General features: G+C 40.8%; 2 protein-coding genes across 2 annotated transcripts; one reads left to right on the top strand and one right to left on the bottom strand.

The window, feature by feature from the left end:
- The first annotated feature begins 1,505 nt into the window (after nucleotides 1-1,505).
- On the top strand, nucleotides 1,506-2,063 carry LOC145133880 (histone H2B.3-like). The gene has a single exon (XM_079068835.1). It carries the CDS (start codon nucleotides 1,562-1,564, stop codon nucleotides 1,991-1,993), a length of 432 nt encoding a protein of 143 aa, XP_078924961.1. The 5' UTR covers nucleotides 1,506-1,561; the 3' UTR covers nucleotides 1,994-2,063.
- A 3,176-nt stretch (nucleotides 2,064-5,239) lies between these two features.
- Nucleotides 5,240-8,226, bottom strand: LOC145130115 (cystathionine gamma-synthase 1, chloroplastic-like). Its single transcript, XM_079064966.1, has 6 exons — nucleotides 8,175-8,226; nucleotides 7,743-7,819; nucleotides 6,664-6,723; nucleotides 5,955-6,122; nucleotides 5,776-5,862; nucleotides 5,240-5,670 (listed from the first exon to the last, which is right to left on the bottom strand). The coding sequence occupies exons 1-6, from the start codon at nucleotides 8,224-8,226 to the stop codon at nucleotides 5,539-5,541; spliced, it is 576 nt and encodes a 191-aa protein (XP_078921092.1). The 3' UTR covers nucleotides 5,240-5,538.
- Nucleotides 8,227-15,123: the final 6,897 nt, after the last annotated feature.

Raw genomic sequence — 15,123 nt, 5'->3', positions numbered from 1 at the left:
GATCGAACAACCATAAACCCTCCACCACCGATACCATTAGCCATCAGATTCACAACACCACCAGACAGAACAACCGCCACAAAAACATTGGTATATTGGGAGATTTTTCCGGTGGGGATGAAGAGAGTTTAAGTGGTTTTCCAGATTGAAATCTAGTGGGATGAAGAGAGGCTTCCGACTTGAAATTCGGTGAGGATGAAGAGAGATTTCTGATGATGCTCTGATATCCAGCGAGCAATGATGGGGAAGCGGTGAAGCTTTCAGACGGGGCCACTGGACATTGGAGGCGATGGAGTTATCGGAGGATGTGGGAACCGGAAACGGAAATGGTGGGAGGTTTGGTTCACCAGATTGAGATGGATGATTAGATTGGGAAGCAAGGATCGATGAAGGTGAATGGTTAGGCTGGGGAAGAATAGTGGGGATCTAGTGTATGTATGTGTTTGTCGAGAGAGAGAGAGAGAGAGAGAGAGAGAGAGAGAGAGAGAGAGCTTTTATATATTTAATTATGTTTAAAATTTTCTTTTTTTAAAAGATACGAGAAAACATCATAAATGGTCCCTGTGGTGGTGAAATGACGAAAATACCCTTCAGTTAACGGACAAACTTAACGGAGTTAGCAAAAAGGACCAAACATCAAAAGTTTTGAAAACACAGGGACCATCTATGTGGTTTTTAAACCACGAGGACTAAACTTCAGATTTTGGGTAACCACAGGGACCATTTATGATGTTTTTTCAAGAATTAACTAAAATAAACTAATAATCCAATAAAACAATATTTAGTATATGAAGAAAATAAAAATTAAATAATCCAATAAAAATAATTTAAAAAAAAGAATTAAAAATATTAACTAAAAGAAATTTATAATCTAATAATATATTTATTATGATATAAATATTATATATTAAAAACTATATGTATTGATATATAATAACTCAATAAAAAGAATTACTCTAACAAAAAAAAATCAACTATAGTAAATTAATAATCCAATAAAACAATATTTATTAATATATAATATTATATATTAAAAATAATATATAATATTATATATTAAAAATAATATTTAATAATATATAATACTTCAATAAAATAAAAAAGAATGTATGCAAAAATGGTCCTTATGGTATGGTAAAAGACAAAACTGCGAAAATGGTCCATAGGGTAAAACTGTCATTTTAAAAAAGTTAACAGCCAACCAGTTAAACTTAACGGATGAGGGACCAAAACTACAATAAACTTGTTGAAAATGACTAAATCTGTAACTTTTCAAACGTTTGGACCATAACCACATAAAATAAGAAACCATGGGACCATTTTTGCAATTTTGTTTTATGATAGCAATGTATTTGTTAATTATACTATCATTGTTTTCATTTATTCTCTAAAAACCAACGGCCAGTAATCACGATCCGCGTCAGTCTGATCTAACCAATCAGATCAGTTTTACACAGCCTATATAAACACATCCCAATACGCCAACAAGCGCATCCTACCTTTCGAATTCATCTACTACAAACACATCTTCTCTATTTCCATTTTCCCTCCAACTGTATTAATGGCACCCAAGGCAGCTGCCGGAAAGAAACCAGTAGCGGAAAAGGCTCCAGCTGAGAAGGCACCAGCGGAGAAGAAGCCCAAGGCTATGAAGAAACTCCCAAAAGACGCATCGGCTGCCGGAGCAGATAAGAAGAAGAAGAGACACAAGAAATCAGTCGAGACCTACAAGATCTACATCTTTAAGGTTTTGAAGCAGGTTCACCCTGACATTGGTATCTCTAGTAAGGCAATGGGCATCATGAACTCCTTCATCAACGACATTTTCGAGAAGCTCGCTCAGGAGGCATCTAAGCTTGCAAGGTACAACAAGAAGAACACTCTGTCTTCGAGGGAGATTCAAACTGCAGTCAGACTTGTACTTCCCGGGGAGTTGGCTAAGCATGCTGTGTCTGAAGGTACCAAGGCTGTGACAAAGTTCACTAGCGGTTAGATTGTCATGATCTGTTGGTATCTGTTGTAATTTGGTTTTCGTTGGTTTTTGGGATCCCTATGTAATTACTTTCTAGCTGAAAAGTTCTGATATTGAAATGAAACTATCTTGCTTTGGTAATGGAATGTTCTTGTTAATCATCTTATGTTTCCTTTTGATTGCATCAAATGAAATTGTGCTTGATGGTCTTCGTTTTCATCTATTATTATTGTTTTGTATCGATGATTGCATTCGACTCACACCAGGTGTTTGTTTTTATGCCAAGGACCACCCAGTTACAATTTTGAGCAAAAGGATATCGTTTTTATACTTTTCATTCACTCCAACATTTGTGAAAAGAAACCTTGTTTTTAAATGTGCAATCAAAGAGTCTCCTTCTGATGAATGCGATTAACAATTGGTTTCTTTTATTGGTAGAAAGTTGTGTGGCCACATTTGATGCATTGATTTTAGTTGATGTGTCTATGGCTTGTTTGCGCATATATTGTGTAGGAGGCTAAGTTATGGACATGAGACGCAACTGAGGTCAGAGGTCCCATCTCCCAAAGCAGCCGAGCAATGTTTTTCTTGCATATAAAAGAGATCATTGCTTCAGAGTTTTTATAGGTGTTGTATATTGCATTATATCAATGTTAGTTTAGCCCAGTTATTATGCTGTATAGTTAGCCCAGTACAGGCCCAAATGTACGTGTGTTAGTTTAGTCCAGTTATTATGCTGTATAGTTAAGTATGATATGGTATCACCTTTGATGCCCTGTAAACATTGTTCTGAATTCAAGCTCTTCACCGGCGTCCCTCTTCCATTGTCAATCTCCCTCATACTTCTTTAATCACCTCGACCTTTTCATCATTCTCTTGCAATGGCCGGATATACTCCTACTAATATGAAACCATACGTAATAACGGACATAAAAGCCCCACACTTCCCAACAAAACATATAGTCTGAACACATGATTCGCCTAATTAATAATGTTATACGAACCTTTATGGCACACATACCACCAACCTATTGGGTCGTAGCTTTACATATGACCAATCACCTCCTCACAATTACCCCATCCATTGTCTATTGGGAATGAGATACCATGCACCAAACTATTTAAGAAAACCCCCTCATTCTCACACGTTATAGTCTTCGAGTGCATTTGTTACACACATATATGTCTCCCACATAAACTTGCTCCACAGTCCACTCCTTGTATCTTCATCGGGTATCCATCTAACCATCATGGATGGATATTGATGTATTGATCTCTCATCTCGTAAAATTATTGTGGGCACAGGCCCTTGAAAACACACACACAACACACATTACTCACGTAGTTGCAACAAATAGAATATGGAGAGGCTTCACCATTTCTGATGAACAAAAGGTCAGAGATACAAAAGGAAAATAACACCTATTTATAATTAAAAATAAACATGCACATGCTAATCTCGTATCTCCTATAAACTTGATCAAACTTGACCATTTCTCATGTGCAGCTCCTAAAACATGGGTTTTATCCCGTTATTTTAGCATGACTCTGATCCAACACTTTTGGATTGTTAACTGGATCCAGTTTGTGACCCGTTGAACCAACCGATTAACCCAACAACTATCATATCTCGTTATGTCATTTTTGACGAATCCTCATTTCCTTTTCGATCATTGACTCCCAACCAATCCCCACCATACACCTTCCTTGATTTTATGGATCTCACATCCCCATTGCCTCGTCATTTTTTGAGACACTGAAACCACCCCTCCACTTAAAATCGAGAATCCAACCCAACCCACCCCACTATCGAACATCCACATATTCCCCCTCCCACCCAGTTCAAACCCTACCACCCCACCGTCCTTCTATTCATCCTATGGTCACAACGTAAAACATGGTATCACCAAACCCACCGCTTGCCTAATCCTTTATAGCACAACCGAGTCACCCACCCTCAAATCCCACTTGCATGCCCTTCGTTACCCTATTTGGACCATTGCCATAAATAACCGATTTGCTGCTCTTATTTCTAACATAACTTAGGTAGTTGTTCCGAAGCCTCCAAGGGAAAATATTATTCATTTTATGTGGTCATTTAAAAACATATACAAGTTCAATGGTACTATTGAAATGTACAAAACACGTTTAGTGGCTAATCGTGAAAGTCAACGACTAAACATCGATTGTGCATGATTGTCAAACCGGCTGCGATTTGATCTGTTCTCAACATAACGGTCTCCGTCTCTTGTCCCTGGTTGATTCATCAGTTAGGCGTCAATAGCATTTTCTTGCATGGTCAATTGAATGAGACTATTTACATGCATCGACCTCCTGAATTTCGTGACCCTGATCATCCAAATTATGTATGTTATCTCCATACATCACTATACAACCTGAAATAGGCACCACATGTATGGTGTAATCGATTTGATGAGTTTATTACTTGGGTCAGTTTCCAACAACAAAACTAACTCCTCACTGTTCATATTCTAATTGGGGTGGGGTAACACCTATATTCTCTTCTACATAGATGATATTATCTTGACTGCTTCTTCGTCTGAATTATTCGATCTACCATTTCTCGGTTCCCGAGTGAGTCTACTGGGACTGATCTCGAGGATCTCTCATAGTTTTGGGTGTTTCAACGGTTCGCTGCAAGACTGGTGTTTTTCTCTCTCAACACAAATATGCGTTCAAAATTCTAGTGTAGGCACACATGTCAACCTACAACCCTTATAACACTCTCACAAATGCTCAGTTTAGGTTTGATCTCATGGGTCCCATGTTACGGATCCCATTAATATCACTCTTATAGGCGAAGTCTAGTATTTGAATTTTACTTGCCCTGATATCTCTTATCACTACTACAAAAAAGAGTATTACCGACGGATTTATCTCTTATCACTACTACAAAAAAAGAGTATTACCGACGGCCAAATCCGTCGGTAATACTCTTTACCGACGGAACTGTAACACACCAAACTCCGTCATATTCTTGTCGCTAATCGTTTGTAACGGATTTCTAACGGCTACGGCAAATTTTTAGCGACGGATTTTTTGTCAGTGATTAGTAACGGATCACCGACAAAATATTTTTTGTAACGGATTACTGACGGAAGATGTTTGCAACGGATTAGCAACGGAATGTGTTTGCAACGGATTACCGACGGAATCTGGGAATAACTCACTAACGGATTACCGACAGATTTTGTTGTGACCGATTAGCGACGGATTTTGGCATTACTAAAAAAATATATAAATTCATGAAAAAATAAAAGATAATTACATATTCAACACAAAAAAATCTTAAAGCATTCATCAAATTTATATTTTAAAACCAATAAAATAAAAGTAAAAAAGTCCAATACTCCCAAGATCGATTTCCAGACCTCCACTCAGCAGCAAACTAATTGTTTCCAAGTCACTCGGTAGATTGATTGTCTATAGACAACAATTACAAACTTAAAATTTTTAAAGCATGTTTATAAAGGTAAATGATATGCTAAATAACTAATAAGTACTTAATGTATGACCTTTTGCTGAGTAAAGTTGTATGTGGTTCCTCATAGCTGCAAAATTGATATGATCGAGTCAAAGCCTATAGTTTCCCTCAGCAACACCATTAAGCTTTCCCCATTAAGCTTTATACGTAGATGCAGCATTTTCATGCCTCGAATGATTAAGTATGCAGCATTCTGCCATTAAAATAAATATTTAATTATTAAAAAAAAAAAAAAAAAAACTAAGACACCCTTGTTATATATATCAAGCATGTTAAAAACAGCTCATAAGCTACTTACAGGATTCAGGGCACCACTTAAAACATGATGTAAGTTATGAACTTGAGAAATTATTTCAGCAGTGCCACTAATACAACCAGCAAGAACCTGAAAAAAAAAGTCAAAGATAGCCAATATTTGTTAATAATGGTAAAAAAAAAATTATTAGCAAAGAAATAGATTCTTGATTTTTTGCTTACATCATTGTGGCCACCAATGTATTTGGTTGCTGAGAGTAGAACAGGTGTTGCAAATATTCCATCAATGCAAACAATTGCTCCTTTTGCATGACACAGCTTTGAAACTAACTCAATGTCAACATATCTTAGGAATGGATTTGTGGGTGATTCTGTGAAGTAAAGACTAACCTGTGGTATAAATTATAAATTAGTTTATATACAAATTCTCTTTTATAACTCTGTTGTTGAAATAAAATGGATCTTTGGATAATAGATGGCAAAATGGACAAGTTTTAGGGTCAAATCTTCTGGATCAGATCCCAAAAGGAAACTTTTTTTGCAAATTTGGTCATTTTTAAAGGATTTTGTCACATGTTTGGTCCTTTCCCCATGTAAAAATGACTACTTTTCACCTTTTTATCACCACTAGGGAGCAAAGTAGTCATTATATCGGATATGGACTAAAAGTGTTATGGAAACCTTGAGTAAGGACCAAATTTGCAAAAAGATTCTGTTTTGGAAAGGATCCGAAAATAAAAATAAACACAGGGACCAAAAATGTAATATAATCTTTTATAGTTAACTCATTTGACCTGTTAGAGACAAAATACACCCAAAACGACCAATTTCATGGTAAATATATTAAAAATACCACCTCCATTTTGGAGAAAAAAACTAACTCAATCTACAAAAAAAGCAATAAAGTTGGATTTAATTTTGTACTGCTCACTTTGTGGTTGTCTAATGCAGCTTCAATGCCAGCATAATCTGCAGGGTCAAGAGCAGTTGCCTGCATAATGAAATATCAAATATTTAATTATTAAATATTTAACAAAAAAACAGAAACGAAACTTTCCCCATTAAGCCTTATACATTTTATAACTAGAGCATTTGGTGTGAAAACAAATTTCAGTATCTTGTTATTAATAACAATATGGAACACATCAATCATGTGAAATGGTCGGATTGGAATTCGAGATTCCGGTCCATGAAATCAATTAGTTTTAAAAAAGAAACATCAGGGCGTGTTAGTTTTGCGGATTCTGATGGAAACAGAAAGAATAGAAATTCATGATTCCCTTCCAAGGTGTGTCAGGTTGTCATATGGAAGGGACTCAATTCCATTAGATCCTCCAAATTATATGGCTGGCAGAGTTATCTAGGGTTCCATTTTGAGTGTGGTTACCCTTCCCAATCAAATAGATTCCCTCTATTCCAGGTTTAGGATTCTACTAAATAACAAACGAACAACAAATGCATCAATCAGCAAAAACAGATCATAAGTAAGATGGTTGATATTATTTTACATATGAGTTGACCTTTTTCTGAAAAAGAATGTTCAATTCAATTTAAAGAGAATCATAAAATTGCTCATTCCATTCCTTTATAGTTCCATTCCATCATTCCAAAAAGACCCTAAGAGATAAAACAGAATAATCCGGGAGGGATTACTTTGTATGGATGGATGGTGGATAGGAGTCTGATAAACACCATCTTCTTTATTGAGTTGTCTCTGGTTCTATTTCACAAGTGAGACTTTACCATGATTATGTCAAGATTGGTACTTGGTTTGTGATTATTATTATGGGTTCTATTTGATGATACCCAGAGAACATAGAATGAAGGAAAATGTATTAATTTATAACTGTCAATACAGTTATAATTGCATTCTATGAGAGGAGGACTAAAGTCTATTGTTTTTCTCTAGAAGAAGGGCTCATTCCTGTATAGAGTTAGAGTTGTATAAATAAGAAATTTTAAGTTTTTAGCTTCTTGTGGAAGTAATCAGAATATACGAGATAATCATACCAAGGAGCTGAGTCCCAGTGTCACGTCTAATCCGGATATGGTCCAGGTTATTGCTGAGGTGGAACCAAAAACCGAAACTGCAGCAAAGTAAAACCATCAATATTCATCTAAAAACATCTATTGAACAATCTATCAAGATTCAAGATTCAAGGGCAATATAAATTTTACTGAGTTTCCATATATTTAGAAGAACAAACAAAGCTTAAGATTTTTCTTACATTCCTCTTACTATAGCAAATTCACATCATTGAAAGTCATAGAATTGATAAGGTAAAAGACAAAATGCAACTGTTCCTTGTTTATGAAAAATGTTAACAGAAGAAATATGATTCAGTTACTTTGGTGGTTGTTATTGCTTAGTGAAGATTCTAATTGTGATATTATATGGTGAAGGGGGCGTTGCATTGTATCCTACATTAGGTTTTTACAAACATTTGCTGGTGAAAATCCAATTTGTAATCTCCTTACACGCATATATACCCATCGAATGATGAAATACTACTTGTATTCATGTTCTTGATTCGCTATATACATATACACCCCCTGCGAGTGTTTTTCCTACGCCCTCCAACGATCAAGAACTACAGTAGAGTTCCAATTGGAGTTCATTGTCGGAGAAAACTCAAATACAAACAAGTTTACTCCGATTACCAGGTTTAAAGCTCCGCATATGTACTTGATTAGATAATAATCGTGTCTATGGAATAGTCAGGAGCATCTAATGAATGATTTAAGATCCATAAATTGGTAAACCTAAAAAAAGCAAGGGGGAGGATAGCAGTACTCAATGAATTAAGCAGTTGATAAGTAGAGTCTGACCTAGTTGAAGTCATAATGCAAATCCATACCTGTATTGTAAGCTATTCAAAGAGAATTAAGCAGTACTCAACGAATTCCAGAAGTCGGAGCGGTCGATGCCTTCAGCTCCGTTGACGGCGGCGGCGGCAAGAAAGCCAGAGCTCGGAGGCGATGCTTCGTCTTGTCGTCGTCCGTTCACAAGTTCAGGGTGCCTTGATTTAGGTCAAGTTAATACGAAGCACATAGCCCGTGAAATACCCCTTTTTTTATTTCACCGGATTGCCCGTACGATTAAAAAATAAAATATTAATTTACCAACCGATTACCGACGGAGTTTCAAATTTGTTGATTTCCGTCGGTAAACAGTCGGAAGTTGTAACATACTGACTGATATTATTCTGTTGCCAAACATCGCAAATACGTCGCTAATATCCTAATAATTTTTCTGTCGGAAATCCGTCGGAAACCCGTCAGTTTTTCCAACGGATTTTTTCGTCGCTAAAATTCTGTCGCTAATGCTCTGTTTTCTAGTAGTGTATATAACATAATAAATATGCTTCTTCATGCATGAACCTGGAGAGACACACTTTCACGTAATCAAATTATTCTTCGCTATATCCGAGGCACACTTGATTTCGGTCTTCGGCTTCATCTATCGACCATATCCAGTTGATTACTTACTTGGATGTCGACTGTGGGGCAATGCCCGACTTATTTATGGTCCACCAATAGATATTACGTGTATCTAAGCGACAACCTTATCTCCTTGTCATTTTAGCGTCATGCCACCATGTCCCGATCCAATGTTGAAAAACTATACATGACCATAGCCAATACGTGGGTGATACATGTTGGCTTCCGAATCTCTTACGCAAGTTACATTATCTGTGTCAAAAGCAACCATCATTTATTGTGATAATGTTACCATCGTCTATCTTTCGACCAATTCAGTTTAACACCAACACACGAAGAACAGTGAGATTAATATTCACTTTGTACGAGATGCCGGTGATTTGTGTCACCAATGTTATTAAGTTTAATGGGATTAACTTGTCTGATCAATTTTACCTTGATTAATATTGAACAATGTTACCGTGTGAAAAAGTAAGTTTATACTCATTCTTGTGAAAAATAGGATGAAAAGATGAGAAATAGTGTTAAGTATGCAATGTGATTGCATAAGAGTATATAAAGTAATAGATGTCCTAAAACAACCATTGTGAGTAGTTAGATGAAGAGATTTTAGTAATTGCATGGAGAGTATAAAGAATTGGAAAAAAGATTGCTATTCTAGGTTATGAGGTTTGTAACATCCCAAAAAATACAGATATTTTTTTTTTAAATTCATTCAGTTCATAAGAAACTGATATCAAAATATTTGAAAGAGTCATATTGTAACATGTTCTCAGAGTACAAATCCCCAAATCACTAACTGCGAAAAAAACATAGAGTGATATGGTGCGATCAGGTTGGGCCATTCCCCTTCGAACTGGAAGTACATGAAATATAAACTGAAAATTGTAAGCACAAAGCTTAGTGAGTTCCTGTAACACCCAAAAATTTAAGCCAATTTAAAACTTTTAAAACATTTCCAAAACTATTAACCATTACAAAACTTGTTTTCAAAATGTATAATATCAGAGTATCCCAGAAACAAGGTCATAAAAAGTGAGGAGCGGTATGATCACGCCTTTGCCTTGCCACGATCCCCTGATGTACGTGCAACAATAAACTGAAACTGTAAGCCCGAAAGCTTAGTGAGTTCCCCCAAAATACTCATACCCACAACAATACATATATAATCATAAACAGCATATTATGGGTCCAATCAACCATCGGGTTGGTATACCCCAGGCCCACAACCAACATGTTGGATTGCCAACACACTATGGGTCCAATCAACCATCAGGTTGGGATACCCCAGGCCCACAACCAACAGGTTGGAATGCCCACATACTCTGAGTCCAATCATCCTCGGGATGGAATACTCACGGTCATACCACATATCATATAATATTATCCTACCCTCTAGGATACCGATCTAACAGATCATACTAGCATAACATAACCATATAATAATCCAAAGGGCCAGCCTTGGTGCCTTAGACCCTTGAGTATAGTGAGGAAAACTCACCTCGCAATTGTCGTCTGAAACTAGAAAGCTCAACTCCCGGATCACCAACACGAACTCCACCAACTATAGTTACCATAAAACCCTTTCTCATAAATCTCCAAATTACCAGAATACCCTCAGAAATCAACTGGTCAACCCTTGGTCTAAATCAAGGTCCACAGTCAAAGTCAACAGTCCATGTTGACTCGAGTCGTCGAGTGCAGTTCACCGACTCGTCGAGTCCTTCCTGCACTCGAGAAGTCGTGAAATCCTTGATTGGCTCGTCGAGTTCCCTTTTAACTCGCCGAGTTCATATGTGTCCAAGAATTAGGAGAAACCCTAGCCGACTCGCCGAGTCTTCGAACAACTCGCCGAGTTCAAGGAAATCTTCAACGGACTCGCCGAGTTGTTCATCCAACTCGTCGAGTTCATGGTCATCTTCAATGGACTCACCGAGTTGTTCATCCAACTCGTCGAGTCCTTGCAGACCTTTATCCATGCAGACGCTTTTTAAGCTATGACAAGGTTCCAGATTACAGATCCAAGCTTCTAAGGCATGTTTATCACGTAAAGTTGCAAACTTTACGCACGTGCAAGGCTCTAAAGGCCCTAAATGACCAATCTAAGCTTCTAATGGAGCTTTATATCTTGGGAGAGTCTCATCCTTGCACAAGCTGGAAACTTTATGGACTCAGAAGCCCAAGGGAGCTCAGTTCTGAAGTTACAACTTCAGATCTTAGCTTGCACACAAGAATAGCTTCCAATCATACCATGAAAACCCTAGAATTTGTCCAAAAAGGGGATTTAGAATGAAATGAGGTCAGGGTAACGATTTATACCTTCCAGAAGATGCCCAATAAGGTAGATTTCAGATCCCACAAGCTCCTTGCTTCTGAATACTTGCTCTTCAAGCTCCCTTCTCCACAAAATCCTCTTCCAAGCTCAAAATACACAAATGGAACACACACACTCGATTAGGATTTGAGAGGGACAAGAAGCCGTAAATGGGAGGCTGGGGGAGGCCAATGATCCTTTAAATAGGGTGCAAAACCCCAAGATTTAGGGTTTCATCTGCCAGCTCCTACTTATCGAGTCCCTTCTTGGACTCGGCGAGTAGGTCATTAAAATACGTGGACCAACCCACTGCTACTCGACGAGTAGGGCAATCAACTCGTCGAGTAGCCCTTGAAATAAAGAAACTCACACATTAAATCAATACCTGAGAATCAGGGCGTTACAATTCTCCCCCACTTGACTTAGACTTCGTCCTCGATCAGTTGTAGCGAATAACTCCGGGTAATTCTCCCGCATCTCAGCCTCCGACTCCCATGTCCACTCGGATCCCCTCCGATGCTCCCATTGTATCTTTACCAACGGAACCTCCTTGTTGCGTAGGACCTTCACTTTCCTTTCCAAAACGGCAATCGACCTCTCAATATAATTCAGGCGCTCATCAACATGAATGTCATCCAGTGGCACCACTGCCTCCGTGTCCACAATGCACTTTCGCAACTGCGAAACGTGGAAAGTACTGTGGATCCGACTAAGCTCCTCCGACAGCTCTAGTCTGTAAGCCACCTTGCCAACCCTGGCAATGATCCTGAACGACCCAATATATCGGGGACCCAATTTTCCCCTCTTCCTGAAGCGGATCACACCCTTCCAGGGAGAGACCTTCAGGAGTACCATGTCACCGACCTGAAACTCTAGCTCGGACCGGCGTCGGTCAGCGTAACTCTTCTACCGACTCTGAGCGGTCTGCAGCCGCTGTCTAACCTGCTGAATCTTCTCGGTAGTCTGCAAGACCACTTCCGTCAGACCCGTCACCTTGTGACCAACCTCCCCCCAACAAACCGGGGTGCGACATCTCCGCCCATACAACAGCTCGAATGGTGGGGCGCCAATGCTGGAATGATAGCTGTTGTTGTAGGCGAACTCTGCAAGCGGTAGGTGGGAATCCCAGCTCCCCCCGAAATCGATGATACATGCCCTCAACATATCCTCGAGGGTCTGAATGGTCCGCTCGCTCTGACCATCAGTCTGCGGATGGAAGGCTGTGCTGAAGTGTAACCGTGTGCCCAGCTCCTCGTGAAACTTCTGCCAGAAGCGGGAGGTAAACCTGACATCCCGATAAGAGACAATGGAAACGGGAACCCCATGGCGAGACACGATCTCGCGAACGTACATGTCGGCCAATTTCTCGGCCGATGAGCTCTCCCGTATGGCCAAGAAATGGGCACTCTTGGTCAATCGATCCACGATGACCCATATAGCATTAAACCCCTTTGCCGTCCTCGACAACTTGGTAATAAAATCCATCGTGATCTGTTCCCATTTCCACATGGGGATCTCCAGGGGCTGCAGCTTGCCATGCGGCCTCTGATGCTTGGCCTTGACCATCCTACAGGTCAAGCACCTCTCGACGTACCAAGCGATTTCTCGCTTCATGCACGGCCACCAATAGCTCAAACTCAAATCCCGGAACATCTTGGTGGCCCCCGGGTGAATAGAGAAATGAGACTTATGAGCCTCCTCCATAACCGTCTGCCTAACCCCGCCAGACATCGGAACCCAAACCCGACCGCATCGGGTCAATAATCCCCGACTATCCTGCTCAAACCGTGTATTCTCACCCTTGATCCTCTCCAGCTTCCAATTCTCCGGTCGCATGCCCTCAACCTGGGCATCTCTGATCAGACTCACAAGCGGGGAGTCCGCTGTTATCCTCATCAGGTCCATGAACACCGCTGGCGCGTTGGTGAGCCCAAACGGCATTACCACGAACTCCTAATGTCCATAACGAGTTCGGAACGCGGTCTTCTCCACGTCCTCCTCTCTGACCCTGACCTGATGATACCCAGACCTCAAGTCTATCTTGGAAAACCAAGATGCACCCTGTAACTGATCGAAGAGATCGTCTATCCTCGGGAGTGGGTAACGGTTCTTCACCGTTAGTTTATTCAACTCCCGGTAGTCAATGCACATCCGGTGCGAACTGTCCTTCTTCCGGACAAAAAGAATCGGTGCTCCCCATGGAGAACTGCTCGGACGAATGAACTGCTTGCCTAGCAGTTCCTGTAGTTGTGACGACAGCTCCTGCATCTCTGGTGGTGCCAATCGGTACGACGCCTTAGCGATAGGGGCCGCGCCCGACACCAGGTCGATTCTAAACTCGACCTGCCTCTCCGGAGGTATCCCCGGCAACTCCTCCGGAAACACATCTGCAAACTCCCTGAACAACGGTACATCGGAAACCGAAATCTGATCCCTGACCCGAGTATCTACCACATACGCTAGATAACCCGCACACCCGTGCTGAATGTACTGCCGAGCCCTGGCAGCTGAACAAAACCCTGATCCCATTTTGGTGCCCTCACCATAGACATTCAGTTCTCCCCCACTTGGGGTTCGAACTACCACTCGCTGGCCCTCGCAATCAATCATAGCACCGAACCGACTGAGCCAATCCATGCCTACAATCACGCACACCTCCCCCATGGGGATCGGAATCAAATCTATCGGAAAGGACACCCCGAAAATCTCCAATTCACACCCTCGATAAACTGAAGAAACAGAAACCCCGTGTTCGTTGGCGATAGACACTCGCAACGGACACTCTAACTCACCTATTGGCACATTGAACTCCCTACTAAATGACTGAGATACGAAGGACCGACTCGCCCCCGAGTCGAATAAAACCAAAGCAGGCAAAGAGTTCACTAAAAATGTACCTAATCACAGGTACAACAGATAAGCATAACACAATTATAATAAATGAGATAGAGGGGAGAAACATACCGACAACCACATCTGGCCTGCCCTGGCTTCCTCTGCGGTCAACTGGAAAGCACGACCCTGAGCCTTCGGAGGCTCTGCCCTGACTGGTCTCCCATCAGTGATCCTCAAGGTAGTCGGCGCTGGAGCCTGCGCCGGCTTAGCGGCTAGTAGAGGACACTGGGCCTTCATATGGCCCAGTTGCTCACAATGATAGCAAAGCCTGACTCCGGAAGTCGGAGTCGGCTGCCTGCAATCCCTGGCCAAATGGCCCTGCTTGCCACATCGGTGACATCCACTCCCTGTCCGACACATCCCTGAATGAGCCTTCCCGCACTTCCCACAAGTGCGGCCTGGCTGTCCCCCAGTCCTCGTATCAGCAATCTTGGACCGCTTTGGCGCCGGCTGTGACTGAGTCAGGGCCTGCCGCTGCTCCCTCAACTGCAGCTCAATCTCCAACTCACGCCGTCTAGCGGCCTCCTGTAACTCCAGAAGTGTATCACATCGCTGGGTAGACACAAACTAACGGATGTCAGTCTTGAGCATGCTCAGATAACGGGTCATCTGAGCCTGCTCGGAAGCGAACTCCTGGCAAAACATCGCCCTCTCAGTGAACATACGGGTGATCTCCCTCACCGACTCCCCATCCTGTCTCAAACTCAGAAACTCCTGTGCTAAACGCTCCCGCTCGACCCG

Source organism: Lactuca virosa, chromosome 8, assembly GCF_052849685.1.
Source record: "Lactuca virosa cultivar CGN04683 chromosome 8, Lactuca_virosa_CGN04683_v6, whole genome shotgun sequence".
In the NCBI taxonomy this organism is placed as follows: Eukaryota; Viridiplantae; Streptophyta; class Magnoliopsida; order Asterales; family Asteraceae; genus Lactuca; species Lactuca virosa.
This window is presented reverse-complemented; position numbering and strand designations above follow the sequence as displayed.